Below are 20635 nucleotides of genomic sequence, written 5' to 3' on the forward strand. Positions count from 1 at the left end.
AACTCACTTTCATTCTGCCCACAATAACAAATGCCACATGCTTGCCGGCTGGTCACAGGCCTGGTTTTTCTGCTTTTCCCCCCGGCAGGCTATGACAAGCCCTACTGAGAAGGCAGTACTTTCACTGGCCCCTATCGGCCGCCCTGTCTCTCCTGGGCTGCCGCAGCGTCCCACTGAGCGGTGTGAGTGCGCGGGCACAGCGCTCTGCCCGGGATCCCGGCCGGGCTGCCTGGGTGGGCTCCCTGCATCCTGCCCCGCCCAGCATCCCGGCTTTGCTGCACCGGTGGGGATGGCAGGGCAGGGCTGGCTGGCCCACAGGGTGCCAAATATAGAAAGGGCCCCTAGAGCATGGTAACTCTGGGCAGGAGTGGAAAATTATCTCAAAGACAGTCTGGATTCCTGGTGCTGGTTTATTGCAGAGAGTGCCGATTTCACTCAGTGGGCCTAGGTGCTTGTTATTGTACAGGTCATTTGGTAGACTGGAACCACAAACATATTTCCTTGGTGAGTTCCTTGTTTTGTATCCTCTAATTTTCCTTCTGACAGCTGGACCTGCACCAACCCACCTGCAAATTACCTAGACTTGCAAATCTGAGCCTGTAACTGGAGATTGCATCTGAAAACCAGTTCCATCTACAACATCTAGTTCAGTGAATTGCAGTTTTATTTGGCTATAAGCCTTCTGTACATTTTGGCTAGAGGCAGACCTGATGTACAAGCTCTTGCTCTGGCCCTTTGTAGAAACCGAAGTCAAATGTAAAATGCAGGTTTTAGTCTTGGGAAGTGGTTTCCAAATTTCAGCTGTGAGCTTGCTTGAAAGCTGACAGGACTGCTGGTTTTGTGACCAGGGCTGTAAGAAGGTGTGAAATGCCTGTGACCCAGCAGCCATTGACCCATTCCTCCAGGTGTGGAATTCACTGGTCTGCAGTAGAGCTGTGTACAACTTAGGGCTGGAAAGCTGTGGTGTGGATTGGGAGCTATCTCTAACTTCACCTCTGTCTGTCTTTCGCCTCTTGATTTGACAAACAGAAGTGAGCAAGCAAACACTTAACATTTCGAAGGAAAGCCATTTGCTATTCCTCCGGCAAAGCTTTGGCTTTTAACCAGGGCAAATTTCCTGGGACATCAGCAGGTCTGAAGCAGTCAGAAAAGAAAGCTGCTCTGGACCCTCTCTGCTTCCTTTCACATCCCTGTGCTGAGGCTGTTTTGTGTATTGACGTGCTGTTTATTTGTGTCTTTTTGCAGGACCATTCCTAACCTTCTGCCAGCTTCCTCTGCCAACTATTGTTCCCAATAGGAATGAAATGGTGGTACAGCTATATTCCAATTTCACACTCAAATGCTCTGGAGACAGCGAAGTGAGCTGGCAGTACCCAGTGACCGAGGGAAACCACAGGATAGACATCAGACACGAAGAGAACAACAGTGGCCTCTTCGTGACAGTGCTCGAAGTAGGGAATGCCTCGGCCGCCCATACAGGCCTGTATGTCTGCTACTACAACCACACACAGGTGGAGGATGGTGAGGTGGAAGGCAAGGACATCTACATCTACGTGCCTGGTAAGTGGGGGATGCCACAGCTGTGCCTGGAGCTTGGGGTGGGAGAGGTGAACCATGGATGTTCAGAAGAAGTGTGTTTCTGGTGGCAATTTACTATCCGAGGAGGAGAAATAACCCCAGGGTTAAATCATGTGTAAATCAAGTCCAGCCCCTGTAAATCCACAGATGTTCTTCTTTCTTTCTATTGGTTTTCAGTTTTTGATAAGAGTTTGGGTTCTCAAGAAGAGTGATGAACTCAGAACTTTAGAGCTGAGGTCTTCTGACCACCAGGGGACAGGAAGGCAGACCTTGGTGGCCAGGTCAGCTCATCTGTGGGAGTGTGTCCAGCCTTCAGGTTTGCCTGGCTCCCAGGTGGGGATTAACAGAAATTCCGGGCTTTTCAGGGGGCACTCGGGTGGATATCCTGGGGTGTGTACTGACCAAACCAGTGTATGTACTGACCAAACCAAAGTATGATACTAAAGCTGCTGCCAGATGAGGAAGGCCACGTCCTGTTCTTAACCTGAATTAGGCTTTAACTGAGAACTGCAAAAAGCTCATGTGTGGACAGGGCCTGGGAAGTGTAAAGCAATGGAGATGTCCTAGAGGTGACTGTCAGAGGGAGGGGAAAGAAGTGTTCTTGCTGGCCAGTCTGACACAAGATTAAACACATGGTGCTACTGTGCAGTGCCCTGTAATTTTCAAGGCAAACACAGCCTTCCCAGGCCCTGCATTGCATTTCTCTTTAGTGGTGCAAAGCTGTTGGACTCAGAAGAAATGGCATCCCTTCTTTTTGGAAGTGCCTATTTCCAGCTCTGCCCTCCCACTCCCTTGTTCTGACTGGAAATCAGCTTAAAGGCTTTTCACAATCTCTATGGGATGAGAATCTTTATTGTCATAGCTGAGATAGGCACCAAAGGCTGAGCCACGACTGGCTGCTCCTGTAAAGCCCTGTCTGGATGTTTCCTCAGCATTGGCTGGGCTTCAGGGGTGAGGGTCACAACTGCAGGGCCAGAAGAGATCAAGCCACTGGATTTGCAACAAACATATTGAACAGGGAACAAAAGAGTGGAGAAGACATTGCAAATCATCCTGTGAAACTGCAGCGTATTCTGAAGGAGTGACATCTGCAATGGCAAGGAAGATTCTGGAAGGGCAAAAAGCCAGGAGGCAATAACAGGACTTGTTTTAAAGGCTATTTTGCAGCGGCATTAAGTTTTTGCTGTTGACAGTGTATGATTCAAGAACAGTGATTCTTCCAAGACTTTCCATTTTCCACAACAAATGTAAAGTGTTTGCCTTCGTTCTTGAAGCAAGATGTTTCTGCAGAGCAGGATACTGCCAGCTTTGGCACATATATCTCAACATCCAAGCAGCTCTAACCAAGTTACCAGAAGATGTTGTTAATGTTAAGCAGTCATGCAACTCACCCGGTGGAGGAATATAAAGGCAAGAGCTGGAAGATTTCTTCAAGAGGACTTTTTGGTTTGGTTTTCGAAAGCCTCTAGACATCAGCCTACCAGATTTGCAGGGCAGAGACACCCTGTAATTTTTTCCACTTGCTAACCATCAAGATGTCATAAACGCAGAAACTTATCCTTTTCTCCAAATTATAGAGAATGTCTCTGTTTCCACTATAAACTTTGTCTTTACAATTGTTTTTCCTGCAATGAATTAGGAGGGCAATGGGTAGCACCAACCCACTTTAGCCAGGGAGGATTACATTGGGACTTCACACAATATCCTATTTTCACTAACAGCACATAGAAAACCAAACTAGGTGAATCTTGTTTCTGTTTTAAATTACAGTGGGAAAATGAATACATGGAGTTGGCAGCATTTTTGGGATGGAGCGCTGTGTTTGGAATATAGCCACAAAGAGCCTGCCAGTGCAGCAGAAAGTCTATTGTTGGAGGGATTTGGATTTCTATTTATTAAATTTTATTATAAAGCTTTGCACAGAAGCTTCAGGCTAGCAGGGATTATTTGTTTATTCTGAATGGCCAAATGGAGATGATTTGAGGGCTATGCTTTTTATGCATAATGTTATGCAATTATGTTTTAAACTCAGACTTTGGATTGGCTGGATAGGAAAGTTGGCATGTATTTTGTTGACTTTAAAAGAAATAAAACTACCAGGTCCTTGTTTGCTTTTTTTCCTAGTTGAATACTGTATTTTGAAAACCACATGCTGTGACCATAATTAACTATGTCTCATAAGTGTAATGTTGGACATGTTAGAAATACATGAAGATAAGTACCTTGAACTATTTTTGATGAAATGTGGCTTTAGTGGTGTTCAACATAAACAACATGAGACTGACTTCAACTTGTTTTTTTTTTACTTGGAAAGTGTTTGGAATTTTTATTTTATTTTATTTTATTTTTATTTTACCCCCTGCTTATATATTGGTTAGGAGACAGCTACTCATAAAAAAAGGTGAAAAAAATCTGACTTAAAATCATGTGAGTTTTGGATAATAACAGTTAACATTTTGAGGGGAGAATCTTTTGTATTTTTCATTTTGCATCCTGAATTGTCACAAAGGAACCTAAGCCCTTTCCTGTTTTGTCCTTAGGAGAAATGTTTCATTACATGTCACATCAAGTAGCTAAAATGAGATTCCACATGAAATTAGCAAACCTTACCTGCAATATCTGAAACACTGAGAGAATGAACTGTGCACGTTTCACTTATAAGTGGTCATTGATATGCAATGCTTGTACATGGACTTGCTGCAAACAAGACAGTGTAAGATTGCCTCTTGTTTTTCACAGACCCAGACATGCCTTTTGTTCCTTCTATACCAGAAGACCAGTTCATCCTGGTAGAAGAAGGTGATCCTGCAGTTATCCCTTGTCGGACAAGTGACTCAGAGGCTCAAGTGACTTTAGTTAACAGTTTAGACAAGTCTGTGCATGCTTTATATGACGCCAAACAAGGCTTCATAGGGAATTTTCCTGCAGGCTCATACACGTGCAAAACAATGGTTAAAGGTGTGGAGTTCAAGTCTGATGAGTTCCTCATCTATATTATAAGAGGTATTTATTTATATTCATTTTTAAAAAACAAAAAAGTGCTTGTGTTCTTTCTTCACACTGTTAGAGCACCAGCATCATGGGTTTATATCAGATATTTCTCCAATGATGAGCTCCTTGCTCCTCTGGCAGTACTGTCAGCTACTTAGTTGCAAGTTTACTTACAATTTTGATGAGAATAAGGTGTCCCTAACTTTATCAAAAAATGTTTTGTAGTCCATATATTTTCAATTTATTTGCTGCTGAAACACAACTTAAAAGGCTGGTGTGTCCCAGTGGCCTTGAATTGTAGAACTCTGGGTAGCCTGAAAAACATATTAATTTAATTATTTTGAAAACATTTTTCCTGGCCATCAAGGAATTCTCAAAGACAGTCACTGATTAGCAAAATGGGAAATTGCTTTTATACCCAAAGCCTTTTTACAGGGGGATTTGAGATAGGAACCTCTAATTGAAATTTTATTTGTAGATCATTTCTTTGTGAGATTGAACTGCCTATGCAGTTCATGCTTTAAATACAAATAGTTTATATTAGTATGGATCAGCAGTACTTTTAATGAATTTTCAAGGTGATTCCTCAGTAGAGGAATTGAAATAGAAATCTTCCTCTGAAACTGCACCATGTGAAAATTGTAATCTTTTAAAAATTAAATGAGATCTCTCTCTGTTCTTGTAGCTACTTCACAGCTGCCTGTTGAAATTGAAGCTCTTAAAACTGTCTACAAAACAGGAGAGACTATCGTAGTAACTTGTGTGGTCTTTGACAATGAGGTGGTTAATTTACAGTGGAATTACCCTGGGAAAGTGGTAAATATCTCTCTTTCTTCTTTTTTTTTTGTTTTCACAACATTTCTAGTTATTTATTTGGCAAGAAAGTGAGGTTGTAAAATATTCTTCTCTTATCTGAATGAGGGCTGCTGAGGAGAGAAAACCAAGTAAGTTCTTTTAATTTTAGGTTACCATAAAAGCAAGTCAGTCCCAAAAGGTAAATTTGCTGCTAGTAACTAAGCAAAGCATGAGAAGAAGGTGATGTATGGCTGAGGAAGTAATGCTGTGTCTCAGGTCTTGTGCTGCTGCTGCTGCAAAAAAAAGAAATGTTGTGAAAATTGAAAGATCTAGGTATGTTGGGCATCTGAGTAGAGCTCTGCTGCTGAACCTCTAAAACAGCTCTCTTAAATCCTGGTCCTTGGGATAATAAAGGACAATGAAGAATCAAGTCTATAACCTTACAGATGTAAACTGAAATGATTCTTACAGTCACTGAATTTACTAATGAGAAACATCTAGTAAGAAAATCTTGTAGAATCCTGAATTTTTTTAAACTGGTTTAACATCCTTTTGCAGCGAACTTTTATTCAGTGGAACTTGGCTAGGGCCAGTCCCAGGATATTTCAGAGTATCCAATGTAAAAAGTCTGGTTGCTGAAGGAACAATGTAATTGAAGTGTACCTAGTTGTTACTCAAAATTCCACTTTTTATTTAGGTTAAGAGCCAAAGAGGAAAAATTATTTGAGCAAGTTTTGTCTTGTTTTCCATCTTACACATCAGTATAGTCTCTGCTATATGCTGCCTTTGAAAACTAGCCTCAGCACATTTTTGTACCAGCCCCTCATGATAACATGGTGTGTCATTTTCACCATCCCTTTACTCTCAGGAGTTTTCTCCTTGTCAATAAATTATTCTTGTTTTGAGAGTAGGCAGTACATAGCATCTATTAACTGGTTACTTTTTGTCTGGGGAAGGGGATAAAAATTCATCTTACTTCATGGACATTGAACAAAGGGAACTCAAGTGACTTTTACATCTGAGGAAAAGGTAGTGCATAAAGAGTAAATTTCTCTGTCAAGTTGCTTACCCAAATTTTCAAAGGTATTTTATTTTTTGTGTTTTTTTCAAAACACAAAAGGGTGTATTTTTATAGGCATAGCTTTTTTGTTGTGGCTGGAAAAGGCATCCTTATCTGAGTAAACAAGTTTCTGCGCATATAGAATTTAGATCTTTCCTCTCACTTCAGGGGTATCAAAGAACCTCATTGATGTGCTTTCAACTCAGTTACTTAAGCGAGTTTTTTTTTCCTTCTCCAAACTACAGAAAGAAAAAGGTCTGATAAAACTTGATGATATCAAAGTGCCATCACAGAAGCTGGTTTACACCCTGACCATTCCTGAAGCATCGGTGAAAGACACAGGGGATTATGAATGTACTGCTCGGCATGCAACCAAGGAGGTTAAGGAAAATAAGAAAGTAGCCATTACAGTTCATGGTATGGTCTGATTTCAGTGTCTAAAATTATCAAGACATTGGAAAACACAATTCTTGAAAAATGCTGCATAGTGTTGTTTACACAAGGCTTTTGCATTTACAGACAAAGGCTTTGTTCACCTGGAGCCTCAGTTCAGCCCTCGGGAAGCTGTCAACTTGCATGAAGTCAAAAACTTTATTGTTGATGTGCAGGCTTACCCAGCACCAAAAATGTACTGGTTGAAGGATAATGTGACTCTGATTGAAAATCTTACAGAGATTCTCACTACTTCAGTAAGAGTCCAGGAAACAAGGTAAAAAACCTTCTGACCCTTACTTTGCCATGCTGACTTAAGTTCCTCTCCCATGAAACTGGGCGCTATCCTGCTCACTTTTTACACCTCAGTTTGTTGCTTCTTCCTCAATGGCATTTTAAAATAGTTTATTTGTTTTCTAAAGGGCAATGCCTAATTTACATCTTCTTACTACCTTCATAACATCAACCTCCTCAAGGTTCTTGGGCAAGAAACTTCTTCACTCTCTTTAACATGTCCCACACCAATAATTTCTGGCTATTTCCAGTAAAATCAGGGCTTTGTCAGGCCCCTGCAGAAAGTAACTAAGGCCACCTCTTTCTCAGTTGTATGTTGATAGTTATTTACCACTTGAGTAATGTCTTTGTTAAAGGCGTGCTAGAAATGCTAAATGTCACTATGTTATAATTGCAACATACCCAGATTACGTGTTGCCTTAAAATGATTTTTAATGCCTGCTTTAAAAATACAAACAAAAACTTGCATTTCTGCAGCTTTCAGAGTATTTTAAAATTGATACGGGCCAAGGAGGAAGACAGTGGATACTATACTTTGGTTGCAGAGAATGAAGATGAGATTAAAAGATACACCTTCTCACTGCTAATACAAGGTAAGCAGCCCCAAAGCCTTGCCCACCAGAACTCCTGCCACACAGCAAGGACTTGATCCCCTTACACACTGCATTGCCTGGAGTACGGATACATGAAAGGCACGACCCAGGCTGAGTAGAGGAGTGCGTGTTAGTCTCTGGAGCTTCTCTAGCCTGATCCTGGCTTTCACTTCTGCACTGGCCTTGAGCCAAAAAGAAACTTTATCCACCCTGCTAAGTAATTCCAGCTGACAGTAGGATGATAGCTCATTTAACATGACATGAAGACGTGGCACAACTGCAGCACTCCCTTCTCATTGCTGTAGCCTAGAATCCACTCTGTGCTACAGGAGATAAGCACCTCCTTCTTGAGTCTGTGTCTGTAGCTCTTGCTAAGGTGTTGGCCAAACAACACCTGTCCTACTTTGAAATTTGAAGCTTTATTTTTGTAATCACTGACAAATATTTTAACAAACTCCTGACTCCTTCCCAGTTCCAGCTCTGATCTCAGCCCTCGTGGATGATCACCATGGCTCTGCAGGTGGACAGACAGTGAGATGCTTGGCAGAGGGGACCCCACTTCCCGATGTGGAATGGCTGGTTTGCAAGGACATTAAAAAGTAAGAGGAGTGGGTGTTTTCTTACCTGAAATATGGCCTATATCCTCACTTATCTTAACATAATTAGTTACTGTACCATGTTTTCCTCATCAAGAGCCAGTAAGTTTCAGAGAATTCTTATTTATTTTTAGAGGCATGTTGTTTGTATTTCAAGAGAGGTTGTCAGTGCCCTTCTTTTTACATCCTATAGGACATGAAACAGTGCATCAATTCAGTTTTGTCTCATAAAAGCTTTCTGTTCAGTAAGCCGGCTCCAAGGATTTCACAGTCCAGGTTTCAGTAAGGATTTTGAGAAGTAGCTGTCCCTCCATTCAGGGAGTACTTTTATTTTGAAGGAAGAAAGGTGCAGGTTTTTCAGAGATGCAATCTAAAGACCCTTCTGGCCCTTAAATGTGTTACTGTCAGAAGAAATTTGCAGGGAAAGGTAATTCTTGTTCTGTTCACTCTTATTTATCTGTATGTACATCCAATGCCCATTTCTCCCATTGCTCCTCTCTGCAGGTGCAACAATGACACCTCATGGACCCTTTTGACTAACAATATCTCTGATATACATATGGAAGCCCGCCTGGATGAGAAAAATATGGTGGAAAGCCAGGTGACCTTCCAGAAGGTAGATGAAACCCTGGCTGTGCGATGTGTGGCAAGGAATGACCTCGGTGCTGTTACTCGAGAACTGAAGCTTGTGGCTCCCAGTGAGTTTGCTTTGTCCTTCTGTGCAATTGCAACAGCCAGTTTGGCACTGCTCTAACTCCCCCCAGTTCAGTCCTAATGGATAAAAATACGAATTGTTGTAGAAAATGAATTAAAGCGGATTTTTTTCACCCCAATATTTCAGGGGATGGGCCTTTTACAGGTCTTTATGGTGCATCTGCTTTTTGCTTATTATGTGGTTCCATAATTCATTTTATCATTTTATTAGTACTGGTTATGGAACATTCTTCTAGACAATCTGCATTTGGTTTTGAAACAAGATGGCAGAGCAGCTCTGGGCTTGGAAAGACTTTACAGTCACCAGCCTCAGGAACTGCTCCTGCCACTTCTGCAGGACACAAGAACTGCAATGAGAGGGGAGGTGGGTGTCTTATGTGTGTGATATTCCTCATGGCTCATGAAGAAAATATGGTCTATCTTTTTACTCCACAGCCTTGAGATCAGAGCTAACTGTGGCTGCTGCTGTCTTAGTGCTGTTAGTGATTGTGATAATTTCACTGATTGTCCTGGTCATCATATGGAAACAGGTATGTAGGGAAGTATTTTGGTTTGGGTGCTGAGCCCTGCTGGGTTTTGATCTGCTCTAAAGTCAGGTCCAGGACTAATGTTTGGTTTTGCATTCAATGTGCTCTGCAGAAGCCCAGATATGAGATCAGATGGAGAGTCATTGAGTCCATCAGCCCTGATGGCCATGAGTATATTTATGTGGACCCAATGCAACTGCCTTATGACTCCAGATGGGAGTTTCCTCGAGATGGGTTAGTGCTTGGTAAGTTTTCTGTGAGGGACTGGCCCTACCCTTCTCTGGGGAGAAAGACATTCAGTGACCATTCTGAGGTGTCTGCAGGATTTGCAATGGAAGTTATGGCCACAAAGTCCAGAGTCTCTGTCTGCCTGTTCTCATCAGTTCTCCTTCCTGGTCCTCTTCTACAGTGGTATCAGCCCTGAGATCCCTGTGTTGGTGTCTCCTGTGCCTGTGTTCCTTTTTTGCTCCTGTGTGCAGTGTCCACCCCTACGTGACTTCGGGGAGTCTCTCAGTGTTAAACACCCTTTTCAACCCTCTAACCTTCTGCTAAGGCATCCACAAGAAGGACATAATTATTTTTTGTTTGCAAGACATTTATATACTTATGTGCAGAGACCAAGAAAATCTGCAAGTAGTCATGTAGTTTTATTAAAAATATTTTTAAAATTATTAATCCATGCCATGCACGTATCAGTGCTGAGTAACTGCATATTTTTGTGGCTACTGTCCTTCTTTCTTCTTCCTTCCCCTTCTGCTTTCTTGCTTTGCTATTCCTCATTGGAATTCATGCACAATTCAGTTGCAATTATTTCTTCAAGGCTGGCCCAACCTCTCATTTATATAAATTGAAAGTGTAATGACTATAGAAAATTTTAATGCTCTATCAAGATAGTACTTTAAACATACAAGGCTTCCCTCCCTTGGAGATATCTGTGAACCAAATTGTATTGCAAAACACAGGAGAAGAAGATGAAATGTGTCTTTTGTTTGATGTATTTCAAGAAACATACTCCCCCGGTGTATTTCTTCACCATCACAGAGAAAGAGTTAATTCTTGAAAGAAGCAAGAGAAAAATTTCCAGTTCAGGAACAATATCCTTTAATTAAATTCATGTTGCTAATTGAAGACTAGAGGAGGGTGAATGTTTTATGGAATTATTTTATTACAACCCAGACTTTAATTATATGCCTAAATAGGATTTGTCAGATCTGAGTTGTTAAAGACCACCACTGTGACTTTGCCTCCCTCTGACTCATGAGCACAGCCTGCTTCAAACCCTTCTTGTTTACAAGTGTATTCAGAATAGTCAGTAACTTTCAAACCCAGTGCTCCACATCCTTCTGTCAATCTGGGTTGCACACCTACTTGACACACTCACCTGCTGGCACTTTTGCCATATTAAATTCTTGTTGGTAAGGGGGGACCCTCTTTTTGTTTCTAGAGATGACAATTCTGATTTGTATGGATTTTCTCTTATCTAACTGGGAGATGACAGCAAAGCAATTACATCTTTAGTTCAGAGAGGCTCTGAAGCAGGTCACAAACCCATTTTGGCTCTGCCAGATGAGTATTTTCCATCCTAGCTGTGTAGGCCAGCTGGCATTTGTTTTTTCTAGCCAGTAGTGCCTGGAGTGCAGTGCTGTGTTAAAGGCCAACTCTGAACATTGGCTGGATGGAGCTTCAATTGATAAATTTGGGTTACACTGCAAATTTCCCCTTGCAATCACTGATCCACAGTATATGCAGTGCACTGCTCTTTAAAGGGCTCCTGAACCAGTGCAAGTCCAGGAGACGTGTGCCAGAAGGAACAATGCAGTAATGCCATGAGCTGTTTGAACACCGCTGCATGTCCTGGCTCTGCTGAGAACTGGTGAGGTCCCAGCAGGACCTGGACCTCCTCATCTGGCTGACAGAGCTGAGAGCAGCACCTCCTGAGGCATGGGGTCCGAGTGCTGCTGCTCAGGATACCAGGGTGGCTGTACAGAGACAGGAGAACTGCTCTCATCGCTTCCCAGCAAGCCACTTATTTGTCCTGGTGACCTTAATAAAATTAAGTGCTGGTCTGAGACAGAATCTGGCCCATGCCTATTTGAAAAAGGCAAGTTAAGATTCAGGTCACACAACAGTCAGAGACGTGATATCTAATTTCATGAGTCTAGAAACTGGGTGTAGATTATAAAGCTTGACACTTGTTTGGCTTTTAATATAGTCCAAGAGACTTATGGTTTCATTTGGGGTGGGTTGATTATCTCAGGCCAATTTTAGAAAAAGAAGCATCCAGTTGAGATGGCTGCATCTGGAACAAATTCATACACCCCACCCTTGTATCCTCTGAGCAGAAAAGCAGCACCTCTCTGGCAGGCACAGCAGACAAGCTCTGTGGATGGGTACAGAGGCTGAATTAGCTGCTGTTCCTCCACTAGTCTGAGGAATCTTGAGCTGCCGCTGTGTCTGCACAGTCCCTCTGTGGTGGTGAAGCAGCACTGCTCCTTCAGTGAGCAGATCACAGCAGTGCCTTTATACTGAAGAGTAAACTCACACTGTAATTTTGAGCCTCAATGAAGCACTCACCAAGAATATGATGGCATTACAGATGCTTCCAGTTCTTGGGCAGTAAGCTCCCACCTGGCTCCAAATTTCAAATGCAAAAGACGTGGGGCTTGGGCTACATCTGCCGAGAGGGTTGAACAGGGGAAATAGCAGTGGTGGCTCCCTGCCATTCCGGAAGCGCTCTCACTGCCTCCACATGCACCCCAGCCCAGCAGAGGTGATGGAGAGGGAGATGTGTGCCTCATGCTCAGCTGACAATATGGTTTTGGGGAGGAATGGCTTGTGAAGACAAGAAGATCAAGGAGCATCAGCAAATGCCATCACATTCTGAAGGGCTGCATCCTGCCATATGGCTTCCAGACCTTCAGCCTGAAAAGTTTCAGGGGCCAAATTTCAAACTCAGGTTGTTTGAATTAGTCTAAAATTTAGTGTGAAGCTTTCTCACATCCTGATTGGGAAGGATAACCTTTGGAGCACGGGAATCTTGAAAAGAAATCACATAGCTTCTGTGTGCATGACAAACTATGCTGTCATAATCTTGGAGAGGTTCACCAGTGTTAACTCAGCTAAGCATTCTTTAACCATTTCTTGTGCTTGTTAATGATGTAGATATTGTTTGGTTGGAATTTTCTTTTGAAAGCATGTGTACAATAAAAATGGGGGCAGTAGCTGGAGGATAACAGAAACATATGGCATTGCATGCCAGATAACACCTTCAGAAGTGTAAAAGGTGACAAGTTCAAACTGCAAATGAATGAATGTCAAAGACAAAATGCTGTGTATCTCCATAGTAAAAGTTACTACTCATTCTTTCTGTGCTTCAAGTTAAAAAGTAACAAAAAACCAAAGTGACAGCTTGTCAGGCATGTGATTATATTCGGTCATCTGGACCTCATACACAGGCTTGTTCACTAAGTGTTCTCTTGATGAACTTGGCTTTCAATGCAGGAGCTATGAAATACAGCATTTTGGAGTATGTTTGTGTAGTTAATATTTCTCTAAAATCTCAATCTGTACAAAATTCTTCTGAAGACTGTATCCATATTAGTAGACAGGATATATTGATCCCAAATTTTTGTCTAAATTGATTTGTGGCAAGAGTAAAGGGTCTATAAACATAAACTGTTTCATTACAGCACTTAGAAATTTGCAATACAATTTATTCCAGCAGATGAAGCACACTTGTACATTAGACTTCAGAGAAATTTCCCCTCATATGTGATCAATATGTATTTCAGCTTCTTGCAGATCTGAAATGGTGCTGCCTGTCTGTTTCTGAATGGGCTGTTGATGTGCTTTAGTCCATTTTATTGCTGGATGTATCCAGCATTATATAAAAGACCAAAACTACAGCTGAGGGACCAAATTAAGATTTGTAAGTCAGGAACACACCTGTATTTTAAACAGGTGTTGTCTGAGGCAAAGAGGTCAGCTTAAGCCTAGGACAATCCATGCTGTGAGAGGATAAAGTGAAGATGGCAGAGCAGAGGAAGGGATGAATTAGCTGAGCTTCCAGGTGCAGGTGTACTCTTGGTGTTTGCTGGCATTTTTTTAAGAATTGTACTTAATGGTAGCACTTCATATCTGCTTTTTTCTGCTTGAAAACAACAATAATAGCAATAATACCGGTGCTCTGGTTAAGGGAATGTGCCCTTTCCATACAAGAATCAACTTGTAGAGGAATGGAGATAGGAAAGGAGCTGAATTGCTGTTACTTTCTGAAATTAATAATGTTCTCCCTTGTGTTCAGGTCGGATCCTTGGTTCGGGTGCATTTGGAAAAGTGGTTGAAGGGACTGCATATGGATTGAGCCGCTCTCAACCAGTGATGAAAGTAGCTGTGAAAATGCTGAAACGTAAGTTGTCATGGTTCCATTTCCCAAGCCAGACAAGGCAGGTTCCCACAGGGTTATTCAAACATTGCTTGTTATAATTCTTTGTATCTGAAGTTGAAAATGAATGGTGAAATGACGGGATTTTCAAATTATACATTAGATTGCTTGATGGCATTTCAAGCCTGAAGGTACCCAGGCTTTTGAAAACATCCAAAGTTTAGGTTTAGCTGAACAGCTACAATAATTCAGCAAATACTGAGAAAGATAAAGTAACCATGAATGTCTGTGAACAAATGAGGGCTGTACAACAAGGGGAAATAGGCAGGTCTTGTATAAGTTCACTGAAGATTTCCTGCTTCATGAGAACTGAGAATCTGATGCAGTGATTCTGTAGGAGCCATAGGGAGCTTGCTTGTGTTGAATGAGCAGCTTGTCATGAGTGCTGCTGTGCCATGTGGCAATACACTACACCTCTGGAGAGGGACAAGCAGACTCAGTCAGCTACTGAGCTGCATCAAGGGAGTCCCTTATTAATCATTTGCAGCTCCTCTCCAAGTCTTAAGAAAAAACATGTATCAAGTAAGGGACATGGTGGCAGCAATACTACAATGAGGCAAGCAAGGAGAATTTTTTTGTAAATATGAAAAAGGTGACTGCGCCCATCAGGTGGCTAATATGTTTTTTCTCTACAGCTACAGCTAGATCCAGTGAAAAACAGGCACTCATGTCTGAACTGAAGATAATGACACATCTTGGTCCCCACCTGAATATTGTGAATCTGCTTGGAGCTTGTACAAAATCAGGTGAGTTTGGCTGACAAAATAAAGGTTTGCTGTGGGATCATAATTCAGTATTTAACAAGCACATTGGTGCCTAAAGATTTTTAGCTTTTTATCTAATCTTCATGTCTTTGCAGCTTTGTAGATTGTTAAATGCCTAAGTATAACTTCTAGTACTTTTCCAGCTTTCTTCCCACAATGAACAAATGTTTATTGATGCATTCCTTAAATATTATGTAGTCTTGCCTGTTAATTTACTGAGGACCTTTTGTTTTGCACCATGTAATCATAGACACAAGAAAGATAGGGTAGGAGATTGGGGGGAGAGTTCCAATGGGGCAGAACCCAGGGTGGAGGTTACCTAACCAACTGCTCCTCAAATTGGACAATATTGGCTAGATATTCTAATTGCCCTATTTTATAAAACTGAATAAATTTAATTCAGAGCAATTTTTTTTTTTTTTGCCATACTGCGTATCTGAAGGCTTTTATATTATCATTCTAATGTTGTTTGGAAAAGTTTGTGTTCTATTTCCAGGCATTGACACAGCTTTCAAATAGAGGATTTTACCAATAAATATAAATGAATATAGGTTGTCAGAAAACTTTTTGATATTTGGTTATATTTGCAGTCAAAACTTAGTAGATAGAGATGCATTAACTCATAACACTGTTTTCTACTATGTTTGGAGTCTTTTTGTATTTGTTTCTGTTTTTCAAAACCCCACTCATCGATGTATAATTTTGCTTTATTTTAACAGGTCCCATTTACATCATTACTGAATACTGTTTTTATGGAGATCTGGTGAACTACCTGCATAAGAATAGGGACAATTTCCTGAACAGACACCCCGAAAAGCCTAAAAAAGACTTGGATATCTTTGGGATGAACCCCGTTGATGAAAGCACAAGAAGGTGGGAAAAAATGAAAAAAAGAAATCAGTGACCTGCAACTTAAGGGTTTAAGCCATTATAAACCCTTTTTGCATTATTCTCATTCATTGGTTTAAACTTCTCCCTAATTTTTCTTGTTAGACTTTTATTTGTGACATTTCATAGGTCTGGGAAGATTCCACAGTTTTTATTCAATCTCCCTGACAGGTGTCCTAGATTTGTGTTTCCTGCATGTAGACACGCTTGCAGTCTGAGGACCCCTGTGGTTTCTCCATAGATATCCAAGCGCATCTACCTGTCTCCTGGTTTCCATGCCTGGGGAATTTCCAGTGTCTAAAACTCTTTCCCTTCAAACAACCTGGCAGAGCCTGTTCTCCAAACTCAAGTTCTCTCCTTTATCTACCAATGGCTTAGCCAGTCTTGGTAGTGTACTAATTGCTAATATTCATCCCAGAACTTTTTCCAGATGGTGGTTGAGGAAGCTTGTCATCATATATTCAGCAATAATGTAATGCTATGAAATGAGCCAGGATTTAAAAAGTGAACAAAGATTCATTCAAAAAATCACTCAGAGAAATAGATCAACTGCCTTGATAGCTGAGTAAGCCAGTACATTCATCTGGGCATGGGTTTGTTCAGCAGGACTGGATTCGATGCAAACTGTCTCTGTGAATAAATTACACCTATCATCTGAAATACCTTGAGCTAAAAGCCCTAGGTGATGATACTCGAGTTCAGTATTGGGAAATAAGGCATGGTTACATACCTGACTGTTGGCAAAAGCCTGAGTTTGGGGTGCTTGTGTTTGACTACAGTAATACACAGTAACATGTATTAATAAGTGATGGTTATGTTGTACACATGATATCTGGTAATGATCTTTATATATGTATATTTCCTAACAAGAAGCCAGCTGTTGGATCACACATCAATACAATGGTACACCTTAAATGAATGGTTAGATATGCACATGCTCTGACAGGGAAGTCACTACCTGATACACTTGTGTATTTTCCCAATTTCAGTTATGTGATACTGTCATTTGAAAACACTGGAGAATACATGGACATGAAACAAGCTGATACCACTCAGTATGTGCCAATGCTGGAAAGGAAGGAGGGCTCTAAATACTCTGATATCCAGAGATCTGTGTACGATCGGCCTGCTTCATATAAGAAGAAATCCATGTCAGGTAATGTAGAACTGTCCCTTCAGCATATATCATTGATACAAATGACTCTTGTGTAAACAGGTATCTGATTTTTGTCCTCTAAATGCACACAAACTGTTTAGCTCTGTTCAGCAAGAGTGTGAGCATAAGCTGTAAGCTAAAAGCTTGTGGTTGTGTTCTTCCATCCTGCTCTGGGGGTAGGAGAGCATGTTGCTCGGGAAGAAGGGGTCCCATTGTGTGTTTGTTTCTGTGCTGAAGCACTGAGCAGTTGTGCTCTGCAATGGGGCTGTAGGCACTCTCAGGAGGCAGTGATTTTATCAGACTTGTAGTTTGAAGGATTTTGAGCAATAGCAATGACCAATAATAATAGTAGTTTTTATTGTACGGTTTCCACTTACATTTCACATTAACTGACACTTACCAAATGCAAAACACTCCCAAATATTTTCCTGGATTATGTAATGAAGATAATGAATGCATCCTATTTCCTGCCCCTGTTCTCAGAACCCAAACGTGCTTTTGTTTAAAAACAGACACCACCACTTCTGCCTCCAGGCCTCAGAAATGGAACCATATCCAGTCCCAGATTTACATGGCAGACTTATGTACTCATGCTCTAGGACAGTCAGGAAAAACGAATCACTGAATTTTGACTGGTTTTCTTCCAGCATTTTTCATAAAATAAATAAGAACTGTTGCCATGAATTCCTGACCCTTTTTGCTGGTATTGGATGAGTCCCAGCGAATACTTCCTGGGAAACAACAGTGTTCAGCAAATGTAAATGGCTAAGAATGTACATGCATGCACAAAACCCTAATGAAGGCATCACCTCTAAATAAATATTTTTGTACCACACAATGAGTAAACAACCCATGTGACAGTCCAGTAATGTCCAGCAACAATTCTTTCTCTCTTTTTCCTGCTGTTCCCAGGGGGAAAAAATTACAGACAGGAGAAAACCCCTAACCTGCTATTTAATGCTGGCTGTTTTAAAAAATGCAGTATGTGTCAGTGACTGATGCAGACATTAAAAGTGGTAATAGTTACTATGAAAAGGCTGTCTTGGTCATGGTACTCTGCTAAAATTATCAGCTCGGAATCATGATAGGTAGGGGAAGGTGGATGCTCCTTTCACACTTCACAGCAAAATCACATCTTTCTTCTTTTTTTGATAGAATCAGAAGTCAAAAACCTTCTTTCAGATGACAGTTCAGAGGGCCTCAGCTTATTGGATTTGCTGAGCTTCACCTACCAGGTTGCACGGGGAATGGAATTCTTGGCTTCTAAAAATGTAAGAAAATAAAAAAGTAAGCGAAATGGAATAAGGTGTAAAAATGTCTTCTGCAGCTATGGTTTTAAATTTAGATTTTGAGCATATGACACAATATAGTATTATTTTTGGAGATATAGACAGCTTTCTCACTTACCTGGAAATGGAGATCACCATGGTGGGGAAAAATAAAAGCAGCAGTCACTTGTCTTCCCCTGCTTCATCCTGTGACATTGATGGAGTCAGGATACCAGAGATGGTGGAGGGTCAAAGCAGAGTCTGGGTGAAGGGTCCATGCAGTCACAAACCAGCATGGTCAGAAGCACAGGTGTATCATTAGTACATGAGGGATAGAATGGGAAAGGGGGATCTCCCTTTTGCCTCCTCCCCCCTAAAAGGCATCCATATGAGACCTCGCTGGTCCTGTCAGCAGGTGCTTGTTCAGAAGGTCTTGTTAGGACTTCACCTAGAAAGCCAACCCTTTTGTAAGGGCAGTGGCCCTCATAGAAAAAGCATGTGCTTGAACAACTTCATTTTTCTCCACACAGTGTGTGCACCGTGACTTGGCCGCTCGTAATGTCCTCCTGGCTCAAGGAAAAATTGTGAAGATCTGTGACTTTGGGCTGGCTAGAGACATCATGCATGATTCCAACTATGTCTCCAAGGGCAGTGTATGTACTTAATCTCTGGAGCTCTGCTTTAACTGAAATGAAAATTGTCAGTTCTAAATGCTATTTCATGTTCTTGCCATTCAGTGTTGATTACAGTAACTGACCATTGGGATGAATGCGCCTCAGAACAATTTATCTTCAGATCATTAATTCCTGTAACTTTTCTAACTCTGTTTTAAAGGGAAAAAGTACACGTTCAGTACTTCACAGTCTGATATTTTTAACTGGCAGGTTTTGTGACTGGATAAATTATTAAGTAACTGTCAAACAATGACATATCAGACCTAGTTCAGCAGTGCCAGATTTTACATCATACCTTCAATCATTTACTACCTGGTCATTTGCCAGTAATGAAATGAATACAGCTATGGTTTAACTAGTTTTTGTGGGGAGCAACAAGTAGCATTGCTTATAATCCTGGTACCTCTGTATTAAATTGAATTAAAAATAAACTAGCAAGGTTAACATTGCTTTTCTTATAGAGGGATGTTATTCCTGGCTATCAAACAACAATTGCAATAGTAATAATTTATTTAATGACTAATCTGTGTGTTTGGGCTTTCTTTCTTTTTATCACAGACTTTCCTCCCAGTAAAATGGATGGCACCTGAAAGCATTTTTGACAACCTGTACACAACATTAAGTGATGTCTGGTCTTATGGCATTCTGCTGTGGGAAATATTTTCTCTTGGTATGTATTGTAAATATTTTCCTATGTGTAGTGATTAAGTTTTTTCAATTCAAACTGTTCTACACTAAGTATTTCAAATTCTGCATGTGAAAATATATGCATGAAATCCACTGTTAGCTGTTCTTCTGTATGGGATTTCAGATATCAGTGTTAGGTGTGAAGTGAAATGCCCATACTCTCCCAAAGTTCTGTTTTGTTTTGGTATGGATTTTTTAGTTCCTTTGTTTGAGGGTTTTGCTTTTTTGGTTTTGTTTGTTTGTTTTTGCTGTAAAACTAAAAGAACTGCGTGAAAATCTTTTGTGGAAAAGTATTGGCGTGCCACAACAGGATTGATTTTCTGTCTAATATGAGAAGGAACATGCTTCTCCCTTGCAATGGGGTGCCTGGGGCTGCAGCCCAGCTCAGCAGCTGCTTTGGAACACTCTCTTCATACACGTTTCAAAAGAGCTTGTCTTAGTCCCATTACAGAATGAAAATAAATGTCAATCTTCTGGGACACTGACTTCTCATTTCCAGGTCAACACTGTTCACACAGTTGGTTTATGGCAGTGTAAAGTGGTTATGACAATATATAGCAGTTCCAGACAATGCACAGCTCCCAGCTGGGAGCAGCCTGGCTCTCTCCTCAGCCTCATTAATTAATTAGCCTCCTGGACGGGTGGTTGGCCTGCTCCAGCGAGCCTGCATTGCCCAGATTTACTGCCAGCAGAATTACTCATGCCTGTGTGGTACCTACTGCTGCCCCACGGCAACCCCAAGCCTAATGTTATTTGCTAGAACAAGTTGTCACATAACTGCTTCTCAGAAAACAACAGTTGCACCACTATTTATGGTATTGATTCCTGTAATCTCTGGGCATCATAGGCTCCTGTAAATAGCCATTCCCTGATATCCCTGGGAGGCATTGGACAGCTCAGGAACTGAAGCACTAAACTTCACTGCTCTACCTGTAAAGAAGCTTTTGAAGCTTATTTTTAGGTGAAAATCCTGCTTTTGAGAGGTCAGAGATTTCTGAAGTAATATTATAGTACGCCTCCTCCATCTGAGAAAATTGTTCCTTTTTGGAAAGCAAAATATATCCTCAGCAGTGTTTGTTAAAAAGGTCAATTATATCTTGCTACCATGTTGACTTCAGCTTGAATTACTCTTTTACACATCAGCAGCAACTGAGCATGAGGGCAATGATGACTC

General features: G+C 41.1%; 1 protein-coding gene across 3 annotated transcripts in view; it reads left to right on the plus strand.

Moving 5' to 3' along the window:
• PDGFRA (platelet derived growth factor receptor alpha) overlaps window positions 1-20635 on the plus strand; it is a 36169-nt gene that overhangs the window by 9425 nt on the left and 6109 nt on the right. For all 3 annotated transcript variants that reach the window (XM_030946847.1, XM_030946846.1, XM_030946845.1), the window contains exons 3-19: window positions 1246-1560; window positions 4318-4581; window positions 5255-5385; window positions 6670-6841; window positions 6944-7133; window positions 7628-7743; window positions 8216-8342; window positions 8844-9037; window positions 9489-9583; window positions 9693-9825; window positions 13884-13988; window positions 14660-14770; window positions 15508-15661; window positions 16666-16832; window positions 17988-18103; window positions 18631-18753; window positions 19333-19444. In XM_030946847.1, the coding sequence (XP_030802707.1) occupies window positions 1246-1560; window positions 4318-4581; window positions 5255-5385; window positions 6670-6841; window positions 6944-7133; window positions 7628-7743; window positions 8216-8342; window positions 8844-9037; window positions 9489-9583; window positions 9693-9825; window positions 13884-13988; window positions 14660-14770; window positions 15508-15661; window positions 16666-16832; window positions 17988-18103; window positions 18631-18753; window positions 19333-19444 (2625 nt within the window). The remainder of the gene's footprint in view (window positions 1-1245; window positions 1561-4317; window positions 4582-5254; window positions 5386-6669; window positions 6842-6943; window positions 7134-7627; window positions 7744-8215; window positions 8343-8843; window positions 9038-9488; window positions 9584-9692; window positions 9826-13883; window positions 13989-14659; window positions 14771-15507; window positions 15662-16665; window positions 16833-17987; window positions 18104-18630; window positions 18754-19332; window positions 19445-20635) is intronic.

This window comes from Camarhynchus parvulus, chromosome 4, assembly GCF_901933205.1.
Source record: "Camarhynchus parvulus chromosome 4, STF_HiC, whole genome shotgun sequence".
NCBI classification, from domain to species: domain Eukaryota; kingdom Metazoa; phylum Chordata; class Aves; order Passeriformes; family Thraupidae; genus Camarhynchus; species Camarhynchus parvulus.